The sequence below is a fragment of the Cannabis sativa genome, chromosome 9, assembly GCF_029168945.1.
Source record: "Cannabis sativa cultivar Pink pepper isolate KNU-18-1 chromosome 9, ASM2916894v1, whole genome shotgun sequence".
Classification (NCBI taxonomy): Eukaryota; Viridiplantae; Streptophyta; class Magnoliopsida; order Rosales; family Cannabaceae; genus Cannabis; species Cannabis sativa.
In genome coordinates this window covers 60817177-60837060 of record NC_083609.1, presented here as the reverse complement: position 1 = coordinate 60837060, position 19884 = coordinate 60817177, and the positions used below count along the sequence as shown (strand labels likewise).

Genomic DNA, 19884 nt, shown 5'->3' with positions numbered 1-19884 from the left:
CTTTGCTATGTGTTTTCATCTTTCTACATCAAACGTCGATCTCAAGAGGCCTCCTAGAACTTTAGCAGCTAAAGGTAAACCATTACACTTCTTGGCAATTTCTCTTCCGATCCTTTCTAATTTTGGGTTCTCAATAAACTTTCTAGAGTTTCCACTTGAAGTGTGCTTCACAAATAGTGCCCAACACTCATCTTCTGATAATTCTCTTAGATGATGTATATCAACAGTTCGAACGACATTTGCAACTTTTCCATTTCTCGTTGTTACTATTATTCTGCTGCCTCTTGCCGCACCGTTGAAAGGCTTCATCAATTCTGTCCATTGAACATAATCATCTTCCCAAACATCATCTAGAACAATCAAAAACTTCTTTCCCATTAACTTATTTGACAAATTAACTTGAAGTAAATTCAAATTCATGTCACTACAAGCATCACCTGGGTTAACTCTTGAATGACAGTTTTTGTCACAGCCATGGAATCAAATTTATCTGAAACATACACCCAGGCTCTAGATTCAAACTTCTTCTTTACTCGATCATCATTGAAAAAAGTTTGAGCAAGGGTAGTTTTCCCTATCGCACCCATTCCCACTATAGGAATGACACATATCTTCTCACTACTATCTTCATCCGACATCAACAACTCCATTAAAGCATTCTTGTCAGTGTCTCTACCATAAATCTCAGGTTCATCTGGCAGAGAAGTCTTCGCACGTGAACCTTCTGATGGTTTCACCTCGACAACATTCTTTTCAAGGTTCAAGTTTCCAATTTGATTAGCTAAGTACTCCAACCTCTTAAGAATTTCTTCCATATTGGCATTCCTTACACGATCAGTTGAATCAGAAGGATTAGAGAAACAAGAGAACAACTTACTTGCCTTTCGTCTCGCTTTCCTTGACTCATAAGCTTTGTTGGGTTTCATAGCATTGTATTCAATATCGCCAAAGAAGTCTTCAGCATCATCGATAGCATCAAGAAGATTGTCCAGCCACTTCTCCACAGCAGGGTTTTTGATTCTCTTGTTCTCCACTTCAAACCGAACCGCAGCAAGAGAATTGAACGTTGATTTCAACTTGAAAAGCCTCTCAGACACAACAGATGAACTTTCATTTTTTCGCTTGAAGAAGAAGTCCTTAACATAAGGAGAAGCAATCTTTTCAAGCAAAACATCAAAAGAAGCAGAGAGAAGAGCACCAATCACAAGTTCAGCCATGGGTGCTACCAAGCTCAATTACACAGAGTAGTCAAAGATTCAGAATGAGGTAATTGAAATGATGGTTTTTTCAGTTTCGTATAAATTTAGCAAAGATTATATTATTATATAACACCATTTGACTGCCTTGGTAAATTGTCCCAAATTTCTAATCTTTGTTGTGATCTTTAATTAATTCAGACCAATGAGTGAGAGGCTTTAATTTAGAAAAAGAAAATTGTAACCAATCAGAAATGAAAAGGACAAATGTAAAAATGTCTAGCAATGGAAATGTAATGAGAAAATTAATGATGATAAAGCTTTTCAACTCTGGTAGGCCATCTTGTTTTGAGTACATGTGCAACCGTCTTGTAATTTAGAGAAACTTATAAATAACAACAACGACAAGTTTTGATGCTGTAATATCATGTTTAACTATCTATACTTTAGATGTGTTTCTTCTACAGACTAAAAATATTAGTATAATTATATGACCAGTTTATGCATAACAAATTGTGTTTGTGTAGAAATGCATTAAGAAAAATGGAAGTTGGGGGAATTGGTTCTTGTCTAATTACTACATCTATGTATAATATACAACAGCGTTCCTTCACATACTGAGAGTGAGAGCTATTAAAACACAAATCATTCCTCGCAGATTCTTCTCTGAAGTTTTAAGGGTGCAACACGAGGACTTCCGAGGAGCTCATCTAATGATTGATGGGATCTGGTGCATACATTCCTCTCAGATTCTCAATATACATAAAGCCTGCCAAGACAAAGTGAATAATGAATTAAGAATTTTAACCATAACAAACCAGACAAAAATGAGACCATTTTCTCATAAAATTGGACTGAGTTCATCGTTTCTATTTCTCTTTTAAGAACTCTATTAGTTCTCCATTTATTGTACAAGGTTGGGAAGCTTGTGATGATAATGATGTATTATTACAAAAGAAACTTGTTTAACATTAGCTCTAATCTAAATTCTAAACCTTTTGACTTTTAAAAGCAGTTTTAATCAAAGTTGAAAAATTGCTCTGATCTACTGAGTTTTGTATAACAACCAAAATCACTTCCTTAGAAAAGTCAGTGTGTCTAAATGGCAGTACAACAGAGTTTTCTTTATATAAAAACATAAAAACTATCTCCTGGTCCTGTAAAAGTAAAATCTAGAAAAAGTAAAAATGCTCTAACTGGGGAAAAATGGTGTAAATTGTAATATTCAAAAGAAAAACATCAAAAACATATATTGAGATAGATAAAAGAATTGTGAAGTTGGAACATGGATGAAATAAACAAATCATCAAACAATAAAACCAAACAAAATAAAATAAAATAAACACACTTTGAATTGGAAACTATTTCATTACCTCAAATACAAATTGCAAACTATTTCTTCTAATAAAGCCTGTCAAAACAAATTTAACAATGAATTATTAACACTTGTTACAGATTAGGAGCAGAGTTTGAACAAAAACAACTCTACAGATTAGGAGCAGAGCATCTCCTATAGTACTATTATACATAAAAAAGAATGGAAGAAGAATAAGTTAATGAAACAAACCTGAGATGTGGTAAATGCAAGGTCATTATGCAATAGTGACATTGGGTATGTGACTAATCTTGTCCCAGTACTTTTTCCTCCTACTCTCATGTAGGTACTTTTTCTTCACTAGAGGACAATCATATATCCCCAAAGAGGTGAGGGAGTTTGGGAATCCGTCTTCTGGAATTGTCTCAAACACAGGGCAGAACCAAATCTCAAGTGTTTGCAAGGAGGTGAGTTGTGTAAGCCCATTTTTGTCCGGGACTCTAAGTTTTGCAAAATGCCAGATTTAAAGTTCGGTAATAGTGGTAGGCAGTAGCCCTTCCTCCGGAAATGATTCCACATCTTCTTCTATTCCATATCCATTAATAGAAAGAGTGGTAAGATGGGGTAATGTTTTCCAATTCCATTTCATCCTCAAAAGTTCATCATAGGATATATGAAGAATAGACAAATTAACAGGCAGACCATCTTCAGGCAAAGTCCCTATCAACGGACATTTTGAGATTGTCAATGACTCTAAAGATGAGAGGGAAGTCATCTGCTCTGGCAACCACTTCAATTTAGAGCAATCACGAATGATAAACTCACTCAGCTTGGGAGCAATAAGTACATTTGGGAAAGATACAAAACTACCACAATCCTTGATAGATAGAGATGTTAGTTCCTCAAGAGATTTCCCATCTGACACTGAGATAGCTTCAAAGTAGTTGCTGGATTCAATGTGAAGAGTTTTGAGATTGGGAAACAAATCCAAATGGAGGGATCTAAACGATGATCCACAAGACTCCAAATGAAGCTCTTGAAGAGGAGGGTAATGGTAGAGTGGAGTGAGAGTGGAACAATGATTCCTTGGCTTTATTGCCTCATACAAAGACTCCGAATTCTCCAAGTTATCAATGCTCATATTTGTGACACATGGTAATCTTGGGAGACTTAATAATGGACACTCCTTGTTACCTGTACTTTCAATACTTATCAATGAAGGAAGAAAGCGAGGCAAATCTCCCTCGAACTTAGGACAGCTATTAATCTCAAGTGTTTCGAGCTTCCCATATGTTGTTGCCTCTTCAGTTTGCATTGAATGCCATTGCTCCCATGATGACATGTGGCTGAACCTTAATGTTTCCAATAATGAAAACGGCTTTCTCACAGAACAATTCCCGTAAAACTCAGCACCCACCGTCACTACCGAATTGCATCTTGAGATGGAAAGATATTTTAGCAAAGGAAGTTGCCCAAAGGGTGGCAAATAGGAGCAATGCTTACATCCATAGAGAGTTACTTCACCAATGTTGCTAAACGAATCATTCCCAACCCAATTTGGAAATATTTTGCCTGGATAGTAAATAATCTCGAGCTCCTTCAACGTTCTGTTAGGTGAAAGCATTTCAAGCACACCCTCTCCATGTTTTAGATCAACATTTACATCATTAACACTCCATTCCAACCTCAATTTCTCAAGTTGCTTCTTCTCTAGTACAATAACTTGATCTAGTGCTTTGGTAATATTGACCACATTTTCTAACTTCTTAATGGAAAGCTCTCCATGTAGACTATGAAGTTCTGCCAATTCTTCTACTTTAGCGCCACTATCCTTCCCCAAAACAAAAGTTGTCAAAATTTGGAGATTCGTCAATTTGCCTATTTGACTTGGCATCTCAACCAGGCTGTCTCCATTGATAATAAGATGTCTCAAATTAATGAGATGATGCATCTCTTTAGGCAGAGTTTGAAGATGATTGCAATCTTCTAATTTCACTGTCTGCAAGTTGTACAATTTAGTTACGAATTCGGGTAAAATCACAATTTTAGTCTTAGAAAGATCTAAATAGCGAAGATGTTTCAATTCACCCATCGAACTCAACCATATGAACACCACGAAAAGATAGAACTCTCAAACATTTCAACATCGATAGCAAATTCTGTACTTCTTCCTTGGAAATATTGATATTAGAATAACTTGAATCTAATAATGTTAAAAAGGTTCGCAAACGTGTAGCTCCAAAATCATAACTAGCTATCTTATTATCAGTATAAAGTTCCATGACACATCCAAGGTGACGTGTCTTCTTCTCAAACTTAACAATGTCTTCATTGTTCTCTAATAAAGATTTATACTTTCCAGAAACAATTTTAGCCAAATCCACAAGAAGATCATGCATCACAAAACAAGATATACCTCTCCAATCCATAGATTTTACAAAAAATGACATAGACACTAAATCATCAAAATACTCACCGCCAACTTCTTCCATTCTTCTATTCCCCTTAGAGCGCATGACAAGATTTTCAGCCATCCATAATAAGACCAACTCTTCTCTTTGAATTGGATAGCCTTTTGGGAATATTGAACAAAAAGCGAAACACCCTTTCAAGTGTAGAGGAACAAAGTAGTAGCTCACTTCTAAAGCAGCTGGAACAGTCTTGCTCCTTTCATGTGTCAGCTCCCAAAGATTATTCATTGCTATGTGTTTCCATCTCTCAGCATCTAACGTCGATCTCAAGATGCCTCCTAGAACTTTAGCAGCTAAAGGCAAACCATTACATTTCTTGGAAATTTCTTTGCCGATCCTTTCTAAATGTGGGTTCTCAGTAAACTTTCTATAGTTTCCACTGGAAGCGTGCTTCATAAATAGTACCCAACACTCATCTTCTGATAATTCTCTAAGCTGGTGTGTATCAACAGTTCGAATGATATCTGCAACTTTTCCATTTCTTGTTGTTACTATTATTTTGCTGCCTTTTGCCCCACCGTTGAAAGGCTTCATCACTTCTGCCCACTGAGCATAATCATCTTCCCAAACATCGTCTAAGACAATCAAAAATTTCTTTCCCATTAACTTATTTGACAAATTAACTTGAAGTGAATTCAAATTCATCTCATTAGCATCACCCGGGGCTAATTCTTGAAGGAGAGTTTTTGTCACGACCGTGGAATCAAATTTATCTGAAACATACAAATGAAAACAGAAACCAAAATCTGTAAAGAAAAACTAATAAAGAGTAGAGATTGATACAGTGGCAATGTAAACACAAGTGATGTATTTCAATCAATTTGTTGGGATATAAATTCTTCGCAACAATCAATGCCACATCATAATCTGAATCAACATTTCTGATGGTATCACCTCATCAACACCCTCCCAAGAATATCTTCGAATGAATTTTAGAGTGAATGACAGTGTTTCTTGAGCAATCCTGAGTAAGCAATTCTGACAATAACACCTGTGTTGCAAAATGACTGTGTTTTTGTTATGAAAATTCAAAAATGCTTGTTTGGAGTTTTGTTTGTGGTCTTTCACTGTTCATTCAGATGAGCTACTTCATCATATGTCTCACTCATTATAAACACTGACTAATCAGTTACATGTTTTTATTATAGAGTGAAATTACTTCACCCTAATGCAGTTGTTATGTCACTAACAACAATCAAGATCACACTAACTAAATAGTGAGAATCAAACAAATGAATCAACCTTATTGATTTGAGTCAGCACTATACAATTCGAGATTCAAGTCTCAATTTTGCAACAATGGCGATCAACACCATGGGAACTGTATAATCAAACACACATGCATTATGCTATATGGTACATATTTTTCATAACCATAATTTATATTTATACAAAAGCTTTGGATCCATATGGTACATAATTACAGAAGCTTAGTTCCCATGTTCTGATATATGTATATTTCTTTACGAAACAAATTTCGAAATAATGAGGAAAACTATGTCCCCTCGTTAAAAAATGCAGTGATTATTTGTTAAAATGAGGAAAATGCTACATGTTACTAATGAGTTAGTAAAAGAAGTAACAGAAAGTAACTAACTAGAACACATATAGGACCTAACTTGCTAATTCTGAGTTAAGTAATACAAATACATCAGCTAAACCAGTCTTAATACTCCCCCTCAAGCTGTATTATATATGCTCATTTCTTCTCTTTAAACACCTTCAACTGAGCTGGAAACAATGGCCTTGTCAGGATATCACCAAGTTGCTCTTTCAATGAATTGAAACATGAGCTGTTTTTATGATTCTCCCATGATATCAGAATGCAATGTGGTGAGCAGATTTGTTATCAGAATGCATTGAGGCAGGTCCTTTATGATCAACTTTCAACTCTTTGAGGACAGATAAGAGCCAAACAATTTCAGAAGCAGTAAGTATTGGCCATTGAAACAGTATGATGTTTCTTACTTTTCCAAGATATCATGACAGACTTTGCAAGGATAATATTAAATTGGGTATGTGACTAATCTTGTTCCAGTATTATACATACATAAATAAAAAAGAAAATGGAAGAACAATAAGTTAATCAAAACAATCTGAGATTATATGTCGTAAATGCAAGCTCGTCATACAAATCTAACATTTGGTATGTGACTAATCTTGTTCCAGTACTCCTCATTCCCACTCTCCTTCTGAGAGTACTTTTCTGAAACCAAAGGACAATTGGAGATCTCCAAAGAGGTGAGGGAGGTTGGAAATCCTTCTTCTGACAATGTCTCCAACTCAAGGCAGCCCCAGACTTGAAGTCTTTGCAATGAGGTTAGTTGTGTAAGCCCATTTTTGTCTAATCCACTAAGTTTTGAAAATCTCCATATTTTGAGATGGGTAATGGTGGTAGGGAGTAGCCCTTCCTCTGGAAATGATTCCATATCTTCTTCATTACCAATAATACCAAGAAAGGCAAGATGGGGTAATGTTTGCGAATTTCATTTCATCCTCGAAACTGCATCATAGGATATCCAAAGTGAAGACAAACTAACCAGGTGACCACCTTCACCTTCAGGGAAAGGCTCTATCGAAGGACAATCATCGATTATCAAGGTCTCTAAAGATGAGAGGGAAGTCATCTTCTCTGGCAACCACTTCAATTGAGGGCATCCACTAATCCTTAAGTTACTCAACTTGGGAGCAATAAGTCCACCATTTGGGAAAGATACAAAATTACCACAACTCTCGATAGAAAAAGATGTTAGTTCCTCAAGAGATTTCCCATCGGACGCTGAGACAGTTTCAAAATAGTCGCTGCGAACAATACGAAGAGTTTTGAGATTGGGAAATAAATCCATATGGAGGGATCTAAAGGATGATCCACAATACCACAAATTAAGGTATTGAAGGGAATGGTAATGGCAAAGTGGAGTGGGAGAGGTAGGATTACTTGGATTTATTGCCTTGTACAATGACTCTGAATTATCCAAGTAATTAATTCTTGTGTTTGTGACACATGGTAATCTTGGGAGACTTAATAATGGACACAACTTGTAACCTGTAATTTCAATGCTTATCAATGAAGGAAGCAAGCGAGGATAATCTCCAATGAGCTCAGGACATCCATGAATCTCAAGTGTTTTGAGCTTCCCATAAGTTGTAGCCTCTTCAGTTTGCATTGAATGCCATTCCTTCCATGATGACATCTCCCTGAATCTTAATGTTTCCAATGATGAAAATGGCTTTCTCCCGGAACAATTCCCATAAAACATAGCACCCACTGTCACAACCGAATAGCATCTTGAGATGGAAAGATCTTTTAGCAAAGGAAGTTGCCCAAAGGGTGGCAAGTAGGAGCAATGCTTACACTCATTAAGACATACTTTAGCAATGTTGCAAAACGAATCATTCCCAACCCAATTTGGAAATTTTGTGCTTGGGTAATTGAAAATCTCGAGTTGCTTCAACATTGTGTTTGGTGAAAGCATTTCAAGCACACTCTCTCCATGTTTTGGATCATCAACATCATCAACACTCCATCCCAACCTCAATTTCTCAAGTTGCTTCTTCTCCAGTACATTCATTTGATCCGATGCTTTTGTAATATTGACCACATTTTCTAATTTCTTAATGGAAAGCTCTCCGTGTAAACTTTGAAGTTCTGCCAACTCTTTTATTTTAGCACCACTATCCTTCCCCACAACAAAAGTTGTCAACATTTGGAGATTCCTCAATTTACTTATTTGACATGGCATCTCAACTAGGCTATTTCCACTAATAATAAGATGTCTCAACTTAATGAGATGATGCATATCTTTGGGCAGAGCTTCAAGTTGGTGACAATTTTCTAATTTTAGTGTTTGTAAATTGTATAATGCAGTCACAGATTCGAGTAGCATCACAATTTCAGTCTCAGAAAGATCTAGGAGGCGTTTGGTTGGGAGGAATGAAAATATAGGAATAGGAATGGGAATGGGAATAGGAATAGGAATGGAATGGAATAATATTTAAAATGCATAAAAAAAAATTGACAAAAAAATCATTAATTTTTTTTTCTTGTTACATTGGAATGGTCATTCCTTTCTTTTTAAAATGGAATAGCCATTCCACCAAAATGGTGGAAAGAGCATTCCATTGGAATGTCATTCCAATACTTTAAAATGTAACCAAACAAAGGAATGGAATGAAAATTGTTTCCTTTCCATTCCATTCCATTTCATTACCTCCAACCAAACGCCACCAAATAGTGAAGATGTTTTAGTTCACCAATTGAATTAGATAATTCAGCCATACGAAGAGGATTAGAGAAACTTACTTGCCTTTCCTCAAGCTTTCCGTGACTCATCAGAATTGTTGGGTTTCATAGCATCGTATTCAATATCGCCAAAGAAGTCCTCAGCATCATCGACAGCATCGAGAAGATCATCCAGCCACTTCTCCACAGCAGGGTTTTCGATTCTCTTGTTCTCCACTTCAAACCGAACAGCAGCAAGAGTATTGAAGGTTGACTTCAACTTGAAAAGCCTCTCTCTAACAGAACTTTGATTTTCTCCCTTGAAGAGGAACTTCTCAACATAAGGAGAAGCTATCTTCTCAAGCAAAAAGTCGAAAGAAGCAGAGAGAAAAGCACCAATCACAATTTCAAGAGCCATCAGTAGCAAGCTCAGTTGCACAGCCAAAGATTCAGAAAATGTAAAGAGCAGAAGACGGAAGCAAACTTACAAATTTGAAACATTGGATGACTCAAATTACAAAATTGATATGATATTAATTCATTAGTATCTATATTACAACTTCAATTGTATATAATCTATGCTATGATTATATAATATAATGCTGTTTATGTCATTGTATGTGTGTAATAATTGGCCGGCTGCTTAAAAAAACCAAACATTTCTTAGTAATAATCAAAATGAGTAACACTACTAAGTTAAATTACAATCTAACACAAAGTCAAATACTTCACTTAGAAAGTCAATGAGCATATATAGCAAAATGAACCGAATTGTAAAATAATATTCGAAGAACACTAAGTTCAAATACATACTAATTGCAAACTCTTCTGACAATGCTTGCAACTCATGGCAGTTCCAAAGCATACTTGTTGAGTTGTTATTTGTTTATGGAAATTTGGTTGATTTCTTTTTTGATTAATTAGGATAAATATTACTTTTTGATCCAAGGGTTACTTATGTATGTATGTATGTGTTTGAAGTTTTGTTTCATCGTTTGGTTTGTGGTCTTTCACTGTTCATTGAAATGAGAATGATGAGAATCAAGATCACACTAACTAAATAATGAAAATTAACTTTATTGATTTGAGTCAGCATAAAATTAGTACTATACAATTCGAGATTTAAGTCTCAATAATGCAGCAATGGTGATCAACACCAAAATTAGTTTTCGGAAAAAATTAGGGAATAGAATTAAAGCATTTCTTGTATAACCATAATAAGTCTATTTCTTGACTTGAGCAGAAGATGTGTTAGTTTCAAATTCACATTATTAACCAATAAAATCTGTTGTAATTCAGTTTCGTTAGTTTTCTGTTATTTTAACTGTTTTGCACCTGCTTTGTATTTCTTTTGCATATAAATAAATGCCTTAACTCATTATTGAGATTTAAGCTTTCAAATTCTTTCTCTGTTCTCTACTATGTTTTCTCTCTAAAGTCTTTACTTGTTTTCTGGTTTTTTACCATTACTGTTAGCTTGCTAAGCTTCTACACACATATTTTTCATAACCATAATTTATATTTATACTAAAAAGCTTTGGATATAATCCACTCAAAAATCCATATGGTACATAATTACAGAAGCTTTGTTCCCATGTTCTGATATATGTATATTTCTTAGTGAAATCAATCGAAATAATGAGGAAAATGCCACTGAAATCACCTGAAGGCAGTCAAATTCCAATGTCAAATTGTCTAACTTCAGGTGCTTAGCAAGGCAGGAACCAAACCAGAGAGCTTCCGTTTCAGCAGCATTGATCGAAAGCGGAAGCTCGAGCCAATAATGCATATAGTCCCCAGAATTATATCATCATACATTGAACAAACCAGAGATGTGCTAAGCTCCCAAATATTATTATTTGCAATGTGTTGCCATCTCTCAACATCCAACATCGATCTCAGTAGGCCTCCTACAACTTTAGCATTTCTTGGCAATTTCTCTTCCAATCCTTTCTAATTTTGGGTTCTCAATTAACTTTCTAAAGTTTCCACTAAAAGTGTGCTTCACAAATAATTCTCTAAGATGGTGTGTATCAACAATTCCAATGACATTTGTTACTATGAAAGGCTTCATCACTTCTGTCCACTCAACATAATCATCTTTCCAAACATCATCTAGAACAATCAAAAATTTATTTCTCATTAACTTATTTGACAAATTAACTTAAAGTAAATTCAACTTTATGTCATTGTTTGAATGAGAGTTTTTGTCACAACCGTAGAATCAAATTTATCTGAAACATACACCCATCCTCTAGATTCAAACATCTTCTTGACTCATTCATTATTGAAAAGAGTTTGAGCAAGAGTAGTTTTCTCAATCCCACTATGGAAATGACACATATCTTTTCATTATTTTGATAGGTAATTTCAATTTCTTAAAAATTATAGGTCCTCTCCTCTACTTTGGCATGTGGGGTGTAAGCAAATAATAAATTATTACACAATTGTTTCTGTCAAGTCCAATTTTCATGTTTAGTGTAGTCTTATCATAATAAATGATAAGTGATAATGATAAGGGACAAGATAAAATGAAATCATTTAAGCCATGTCCAATGCTGAAATTTAAATTTAGGTTAAATCTACATCAAAAGAGTATTATTTCATTACTAATTTTAAATTACACTAAACAGTAGTATTTTTTTCTTAAAAAAAAAAAAAGAGTAGTATTTTTTTTATTATATTATTTTATTAATATAAAAAAATATTTACTTCATAAGTAAATTATTTAATTATTAAAAAATAAAAAAAAAATACAGTGTGGTCTACAATGTCTTACTATTATTAGTAGGACACTGTAGACTCCCATTAAAATAGAATGGGTTTTAAAATTCGGTTGGACTATTTTGTAGAAAAAATTACACTATATATAAATTTTTAGTGTGGCATTAGAGATGGCCTTAGATCACAAATATCTATCTCACATCAATCTTATATTTTCCCATACAATAAACAAAAAGAAATTTCAGAGCACTCAGATTCATGTAAAGAATACAATCTAGAGAAGTATTATTCATTTTTCAAATAATATTTTATGTATATTTAATTATTGTGTATTTTATATATATTAAAAATATATATTTAAATGAATATAGAGAAAAAAAAAATTAATGTATGGTGTGGTGTAAATATTTGAGATAAAATAAAAATTATAAAATTTTGATTAGATATTTTAAAAATAAAGTTAAAAAATTGATGTGAGTGCTGTCAGTACTTATTTCTTTAGAGTACTCCTCATAGCTATTTTCAATAGTAATATGCATTTTTAAATTTCTTTTCTACTTGTTTATCTTAAAGCATTCACAAATTCAAAAAAGCTACCATAATATTTTTTTTTGTCATGTTATAATTTTTTTTACTAAGCATTACTTCTATTCACAATAAAAAAATTACTTGTTAATAAATATAATGGTATTTTAGATTTTTAAAAATATAAACTTTATAATATGACTTATTTGTTCATCTGTTCTCAAGAGTCTATCATATCACACTATAATAAATATCACTAAATATGATGTAACAAATTCACGTACAATATGAGTTTTTTGTACAATAATATTTCATAATAATTATTAAATTAAATTATGTGAGATTTAATATTTAATTACACCAATAGCAATCACAATTTTATGTAGTATTAGGCACCACTGATACTTGTATTCACTTATTTTATTTATACGTATTGTTATATTCGGTACTAGTAGTGCTCAATAATTTAAAAAATTTCATTTTATTTCTCTTCCCACAATTTCAATTCGCTACAAAAGATTAATAACGAAAATCTAGATTGTTATAATATTTAGTGTCACTTTGGCACAGCTGTACTATGGAAAAAAGTAGTTGTAGCTGTGCTATGAGAAAAAATAATTGTAACTGTGCTGTGAGAAAAAACATTTGTAGCAGAACTGTGGAAAAAAGCTGAACTGAGTGTTTGGTAAATTATAAATTTCAAAGTACTGTGAGTTGTTAAGGTTTATTATAATGATAATGATAATGTTATAATCTAGTTTATTATAATCACAAATATGTAAAAACTTATTTTATATTATTTTATTTTTTATATATTTTTAATTTTTTTTCAAATATTAATTTATATGCATTTGATAAAAATAATTTATAGTATTTTTTTATTATGTTTATCAAATGTAAAAAAATTAGAAACTCCAATATATAAGAAAAATTCTAGGTTGATGTTGTTTGTTAATATTAAAATAAAATATAAATTATATCTTTTATAAAATAAGAGATTTAATAATTATTTATTTTATTATAATTAGTTTATTTTATTGTTTTTTATTTTTTTTAATATATAATAAATAAGCAAATATGGTTTTAGTGCAAAAAAATTGTTATAGTCTTTTAATCAAAATAGCTTTTCCTAAAAGTTGGGTTGAAGCAGTTTTAGCTTTTAGCTGTAGCTTCTCCAAAACTTCTTCCAAAAACTATTTTTTGACTGCTTACCAAATACATTTTTATTACAGTTTTTTTTAAAAAAAAAATAGCTTTTAGCTTTTCTAAAAGCTGTGCCAAACGGGCCTTTAATTTATTATTGACGGGATTTGAGTTGAATCTCTATTGGACTCCTATCTTGTGGGGTCTAGAGCTATATACTAATTAGTTTAGTTCAAATTATTGTTTTTTTTTAGAGGAAATTACACTCTATACCCTTTTTATATTGTCCTCTTTTATTTTTACCTTCTTTTTTAAAATCTATCATTTTTACCTCTTTTTTTAAACATTGTACCAATTTTGCCCCTATCACTTCAAGATACTCTTCATGTGATTCTTTTATGTAAGGGTATTTTGGGTACAATACATATAAAAAGAGGTATATTTCAAATAAACATAAAATTAGAGGTAAATTTGATTAATTGATAAATAAAAGAGGCATTTTTCAACTTACCCCTTTTTTTTAATCAAACTAGTATTACGGTTTTTTAGAAATTTGAAACCAAACTAATTTAGGCCTTATTATAAAAATAAATTGTATTTTTAGAAATTACTAAAAAGAAATATGTATATTTTTTAAAAAAATATTTTTTTTTTATTTGGATCCCTAAAGTAGATAGGTCCTAAACACAGGCCTAGTCCGCCTTAGTCTAGGGTCGACCTTGAATTGAGTATTATATGAACAACCCTAAATCTCGAAGTTAAGAGAAAATGTAGAAAGGTACCACAAAAAAAGCTAAAAAAAACGTTTTGTGAAGTAGTTGTCAACCAATTTACAATAAATGGAAGGTGAAAGAGACTAGATAAAGTGAATGATCAAGTAAAGTATAAAAATGGGTGGTTATGGAGGGTTATGAGAAATCATGAAAAGAGAAGAGAAGGAAAGGAAGAAGAAGAAGAGAGGGAAGGAAGTTTGTTTATATATTTAGGTAAACATCCTTTTGAACCTCAACAACTATTCTTTTGGTAATTTATATAATAAAATACCTAACCAAAAATAAAGGTAAGTAAACTTTGTTGGTGTACATTATTGTTGATATATATCAACTTGAAAATTCAACAAGAAAATCATTCATTGGCAAAGTCTTCCTTCAAGAGAGGAATTATATGGGACTTGTGGGCAATCCTAGACAAAAGGGGAATTTGGTTAATATATCTTCATCTTCATCTCCATATTAAATATTTGGGCTTAAGCTCCAAAAAGATTATAAACTTGGATATGAGCTACAAGAAGAAGATAATTATATGAAGCTAAGAAAAAAAGAAGAGAGAAATTTAATTTTATTTATCTCTTTAACTAGATTATGTTATTAATGCTTTTGGGTTTTTTTTTTTTTTTTGTGCTAATTTGAAGTCTTGCAAAACAGATATAAAATCCAAACAAAGGGAGACAAAGCTATATTGACTATATTTTTATAAGTATGTTTATTTAATTAATTAGTTCTTAAAATTAGAAAAAATAAATAAAAATTCTCTTTTTTTTTCTATTTCTCCACTATTCCATGATTCAAAATTCTTATGATAAGGCATGTTTTGTTTGCTTATTAAAAAGAAACCAATAATTTTATGATAAAGCTTGTTCAAAAAGAAATGATGATGATTTTATGATAAAGCCATAGACCTTTTCTATAGAAAAAGTAAAAAGCTTATAAGATGACTTATATTGGAAAAATACAAATCATCTTTTTGGTGTGTGTACAATTTTTGTGAAATTAATCAATGTATCATTTAAAATTTTGGGAGAAATATTAAAATGTCACTGTTTAATATTTTTTTAAAGATTAAAATGATATTATTATTAGTGTAATTAAGTATTAGATTTTTATAATTTAATATAAAATATTACTAATTAATTGTAAGGCGCTATATCTAAGTAGTGTTAGTCTTAAGTACTAATGTCTTATAACAATACTCTAATTTTGTATACATTCAAATTGCATAGTGATTACACACAACATGTGTATTAAATACTAACTATTTGTATTTTTAAATAGAGAATATATCACTTTTAATTGAATAGTTAAAATTAATTACACGTAATTAGTGTGTGCTATTTTTTTTTAAAAGCAATGAATAAATTTATTAAAAATATAATAACATTATACAAGCTAGTTATATGATCATGTTAATCAAATAAATATTATACATGCATGTCATGATTATCGCGATACTTCTATACATCCAACAAAAACCTAGATCATCATATCTAGCCAAACAAGTTGTTCATCCATCCGAAGAGCATGCACAACTAATCCATGAGCAACACAGATTAGGGATACTATTGGAAATCTGGATGACAAACTTGTAAAAACTTTTAACAATGATCTTAAAAATATTAGGGTTAGGGAAACTTCATTAAAAAAGGAATCACGGTTGTAAAATATTAGTGTGTGCTATTTTAATGTATCTAAATCATTTAGTTTATCTTATTTAATTATGAAATATGAAAATAAATATAAAAACTTTGATTCCACTACATGATTATCGAGTATTGACCCACCTCAAACTTTGGTAAGAAGCATTATGTAAAGTTTAAGCAAAGTCCAATGCAATCTATGGTATTAATATATCATATTTTTAAAGAAAAATATAGAATCTAAATTATTATATTACAAAACAAAGTAGTGAATAACTTTTATAAAGCATAGGATATGGAAAGTATTATTTAATCTTTTATAAATTATTAAAATATTTTTTCATATGACTATAATTTATGCATATATTGTGCACCTCATTTAATAAGAAATGTGATTTGTTTTTAAGTGAATAGTTTGACTTTTCTTAATAAATTAAATAATTAAATAAAAAATATGATAGTAAACTTTGTGATATTTCCTTAAGAAACCCTCTTGCTATCTCTTAAGATTTTTATGAATTTATTCATTAGTTTCTAGCCTTTGGTTAGTTGCCTCCTTAGAATTAGTTTTGGTGATTATGTGGCGAACTTAGTTTAGGAGGAACAAAAAAGTATATAATGACAAAATAATTGCTCCAAATATTATTATCTTTTGGGGTCGTGATTTTCTTGCTGACTATTAGAGATTAAAAAGTCTCAAAATAACTCTCCTTCGAGTAGGAGCTTGTCGTCCTCATCTAATAGCTCTTCTAATTCTGTTTGGGTGTCGCTTGTTTGGGGTAATGTTAAGATTAAGGTCAATGCTGCACTTGGTGCTTCTAATTGGAGATATAGTAGTTCATGAATCCACATGTGAGGCTATGGTCTCTGTTATTTGGTACAATACTTTTTCTCTTGAAATGGCAGAAGCATTAGCTTTAAAACATGATGTCGTCCAATGCCACTTACTAGGATTTCAAATTGTATTGTTTGAATGTGATTTTAAAATTTAATAACCAGATTTCTTTGGCTTTTTTTTTTGGAGTTAGTTTTAGCAGATTTTAAATATAGTTTTTTTTTTTAATTATTTTCACTATATTAGTCTTTCTTTCTGTTCTAGAACTACTAATACTGCTACCCATCGGCAAAATATGCTTTGTCGGAAGTTATTAATAAGGTATAGTGGCCTAGTTATTCTTCTTGTATCCATGAGCTCATTTTCTGAGAAAAATTAATGCAATCAGTCTCCCCTTCACATTTTCTTTAAGTTCTATGCAAGGTTGACTCTGAGTTGAAATAGGTTATAAGCAAAAAAAAAAAAAAAAAAAAATGGGCCCTTATAATAAAGATAAATGTTATTTTTTAAAAAGTATTTTTTTTTTTTTAATTTAGTTCCTAAAATGAGTGGACCCTAGGTGCGGGCCTAACCCACCTTAACCTAGGACCAACCCTGGCTCTATGCTTGAAATTAAGGTGGTCTTTGTGATTTTTCTCAAAAAAAAATATATATTTTCCTTTTAAAAAAAAACAAAAATATTTTTTATCTTCATCAACATTTTATAATTTTTTATTGTATAAACTTAATAAATAGTATTAAGAGATTAGAGATACTTGATTCAAAATACAAATACTAAATATTTAATTCTAGAAGTAGAGTGACTTAGCTAATTAGTAATTTTTTTCCCCGAACTTTGACATGTACCAAATCATGCTCTCTGAACTTTTTTGGCCGTTAAAAATTCCCCTGAACTATTGAAATTGTTAGATTTAGGGACTTTTGTCTAATTTTAGTAAAAAAATTCTAATATGGATGAAAATTCAAGGGGCATGATTTAGTACATATCAAAGTTTGAGGGGCATCATTCATTAGATATCAAAGTCTGTGGAGCATGGTTTAGTACATAAACAATCACTGAAACAGTAAAATTGAATAAAATTAGACAAAGTCTTTAAATTTAATAATTTCAATAGTTCGGGAGAAATTTTTAATGGCCAAAAAAGTTTAGAGGGCACGATTTTGTACATATCAAAGTTTAAGGAGAAAAATTACTAATTAGCGAATCTAAAATTCAATTTGTAAATACATATATGAAGATTCAAAACTGTATATTTCAATGATTTTACTGAAGAATAAATATATGAAACTTCAAATTTTATAAAAGTGACTCCATTTATCATTGAAAAAAAGTTCAAAACCAAAGTATATTATTTTCTTAGAATATTTAATAGCAAACCTAATCTATAGCTCCTAAATATTTGACATATATTTATCATAGTATATACCAATCATATCAATAGGATACATAATAGACTAATAGAATTATATATGTTTTAAAGAAAGAATTATATATGTATGTTTTAAAATCAATTTGTTGTTATATATTTCGAAAATCATATATTGGAGCAATTAATGCCTCAACACAATTCTCCTTATTCACAAACTATATGGGGCCACTAGCATAAAAACAAAATAAAATAGGGAAAAATGATATTAATTTTGTTTTTTTATATTAATGTTTATGTATTTTGCTTGGAAAAATCAAATGTTTTTCATCAATAATTTTTAATAGAATATTGATTTTATTTTTCATCAATTATTATTGATTTTTTTTCTTCTAATAATTGAAAAGAGTAAATCATGCATACAATAATAATAAAAAAAATTAAAAAAAGATGCCTTAAATTTGAAAAAGAAAACACTGATAAATTATTAAATTTATGCCACTTATAAACTTAAATTTTAAATACTTGTATTATTATTTACTTGAAGATATATATTGAAAAAAAATAATTTGCAACATAAATACTTAAGTTTATCTTCCAATTACAAATAAATACTTAAGTTTAACTTTTGGCGGTAATAATACATAAGTTATGATTCCAGAACTTTTAAAAGTACCTGACTGTTAAGTTTAAGTAAATTGTCATGTGGTAATTTCTAATTGGTCCAAACCATTAAATTTTTATTTTTAAAATAATTAATTTAAATATACCAATAAAAAGATTAAACGTGGATAATAACTTAATATTTAATGATTAGGTACCTACAGAGTTCAAAAAATATAACTTAAGTATTATTACCGCCAAAAATTAAACTTAAATATTTATTTATAATTGAAAATTAAACTTAAATATTTATACCGTAAATTAAAAGTTAAAATCTTTATAACCCACATTTCAATGTCAATCTCAATCAACTAAGAAATATGTGAAGAATCTTCTTATTAGCATCATTACAATTTTACATGTGTAGAAAATGAAAACAACATTCCCTTTAGTAAAAATAAAATGATTAACACATTTTTTCTGAAGCTTTTCTAATAGAAAGTGAAGTTTCATAGTTTTAACTTAAATTTTTGGGAAAACTTTGCTGTTGTGGGGTAACATTTTTATTTATTATTTTTTAATATGAGGGCATGGGAAATGTGCCCATTCACATTAAATAATTCAATATTTATTTTAAAATATTCAATTATTTTTTAAAATAAATACAAAATATTATAAAAAAAAATTAGATCAAAATTTTTTTTATACCGAAATAGATAAAAAGTATACCACACCAACCGTTATTTAATTTGTTATATTTCAAAATATTAATTTTATATGAACAAATAGCTCTAATTATAAAACTTATTAAACCTTTTTCAAAAAAAAAGTTATTTAAACCTTATAGTATCATATTTGAGAAAAAAAGTTAATTTGGATCATATATTTTGGTGGAATATGTATTTTGTAATAAATCAACCAAGTATATTGGACCCAATTTTTTTTTCTTAATATCCAAAATACTATATGTTTTTCTTATATATTAAGTTTTACATATTTAAAATTGAAATTGGAAAAGAAATATATTTAATTTTTAAAAAGAAAAAAAATACACTTATCTCTTCTCTCTT

General features: G+C 30.5%; 5 protein-coding genes across 5 annotated transcripts; all 5 read right to left on the bottom strand.

The window, feature by feature from the left end:
* Positions 1-15: 15 nt before the first annotated feature.
* LOC133031564 (putative disease resistance RPP13-like protein 1) lies at positions 16-378 on the bottom strand. The gene has a single exon (XM_061105098.1). It carries the CDS (start codon positions 376-378, stop codon positions 16-18), a length of 363 nt encoding a protein of 120 aa, XP_060961081.1.
* A 38-nt stretch (positions 379-416) lies between these two features.
* LOC133031563 (putative disease resistance RPP13-like protein 1) lies at positions 417-1217 on the bottom strand. The gene has a single exon (XM_061105097.1). It carries the CDS (start codon positions 1215-1217, stop codon positions 417-419), a length of 801 nt encoding a protein of 266 aa, XP_060961080.1.
* A 1817-nt stretch (positions 1218-3034) lies between these two features.
* On the bottom strand, positions 3035-7411 carry LOC133031562 (putative disease resistance protein At3g14460). The gene is made up of 5 exons (XM_061105096.1): positions 7124-7411; positions 6051-6103; positions 5877-5946; positions 4614-5741; positions 3035-4510 (listed from the first exon to the last, which is right to left on the bottom strand). Exons 1-5 carry the CDS (start codon positions 7409-7411, stop codon positions 3035-3037), a joined length of 3015 nt encoding a protein of 1004 aa, XP_060961079.1.
* A 57-nt stretch (positions 7412-7468) lies between these two features.
* LOC133031561 (putative disease resistance protein At3g14460) lies at positions 7469-8869 on the bottom strand. The gene has a single exon (XM_061105095.1). The coding sequence runs from the start codon at positions 8867-8869 to the stop codon at positions 7469-7471; it is 1401 nt and encodes a 466-aa protein (XP_060961078.1).
* A 55-nt stretch (positions 8870-8924) lies between these two features.
* Positions 8925-10157, bottom strand: LOC133030837 (putative disease resistance RPP13-like protein 1). Its single transcript, XM_061103751.1, has 2 exons — positions 9537-10157; positions 8925-9500 (listed from the first exon to the last, which is right to left on the bottom strand). Exons 1-2 carry the CDS (start codon positions 9620-9622, stop codon positions 9296-9298), a joined length of 291 nt encoding a protein of 96 aa, XP_060959734.1. The 5' UTR covers positions 9623-10157; the 3' UTR covers positions 8925-9295.
* Between the last annotated feature and the right edge of the window lie 9727 nt (positions 10158-19884).

Excerpts from the sequence above, each read along its gene's own strand:
- LOC133031564 (XM_061105098.1), bottom strand. The coding sequence starts at position 378 with ATGGGAAAGAAGTTTTTGATTGTTCTAGATGATGTTTGGGAAGATGAT.
- LOC133030837 (XM_061103751.1), bottom strand. The coding sequence starts at position 9,622 with ATGGCTCTTGAAATTGTGATTGGTGCTTTTCTCTCTGCTTCTTTCGAC. Across the intron at positions 9,501-9,536 it reads GCTTCTCCTTATGTTGAGAA|AGAGAGGCTTTTCAAGTTGA; the intron begins GTTCCTCTTCAA and ends AAGTTCTGTTAG.
- LOC133031563 (XM_061105097.1), bottom strand. The coding sequence starts at position 1,217 with ATGGCTGAACTTGTGATTGGTGCTCTTCTCTCTGCTTCTTTTGATGTT.
- LOC133031561 (XM_061105095.1), bottom strand. The coding sequence starts at position 8,869 with ATGCTACTCGAATCTGTGACTGCATTATACAATTTACAAACACTAAAA.
- LOC133031562 (XM_061105096.1), bottom strand. The coding sequence starts at position 7,411 with ATGGAATCATTTCCAGAGGAAGGGCTACTCCCTACCACCATTACCCAT. Across the intron at positions 5,947-6,050 it reads GTAGCTCATCTGAATGAACA|GATTGCTCAAGAAACACTGT; the intron begins GTGAAAGACCAC and ends TTGCTTACTCAG. Across the intron at positions 5,742-5,876 it reads CTTGGGAGGGTGTTGATGAG|TTTTTCTTTACAGATTTTGG; the intron begins GTGATACCATCA and ends ACTCTTTATTAG.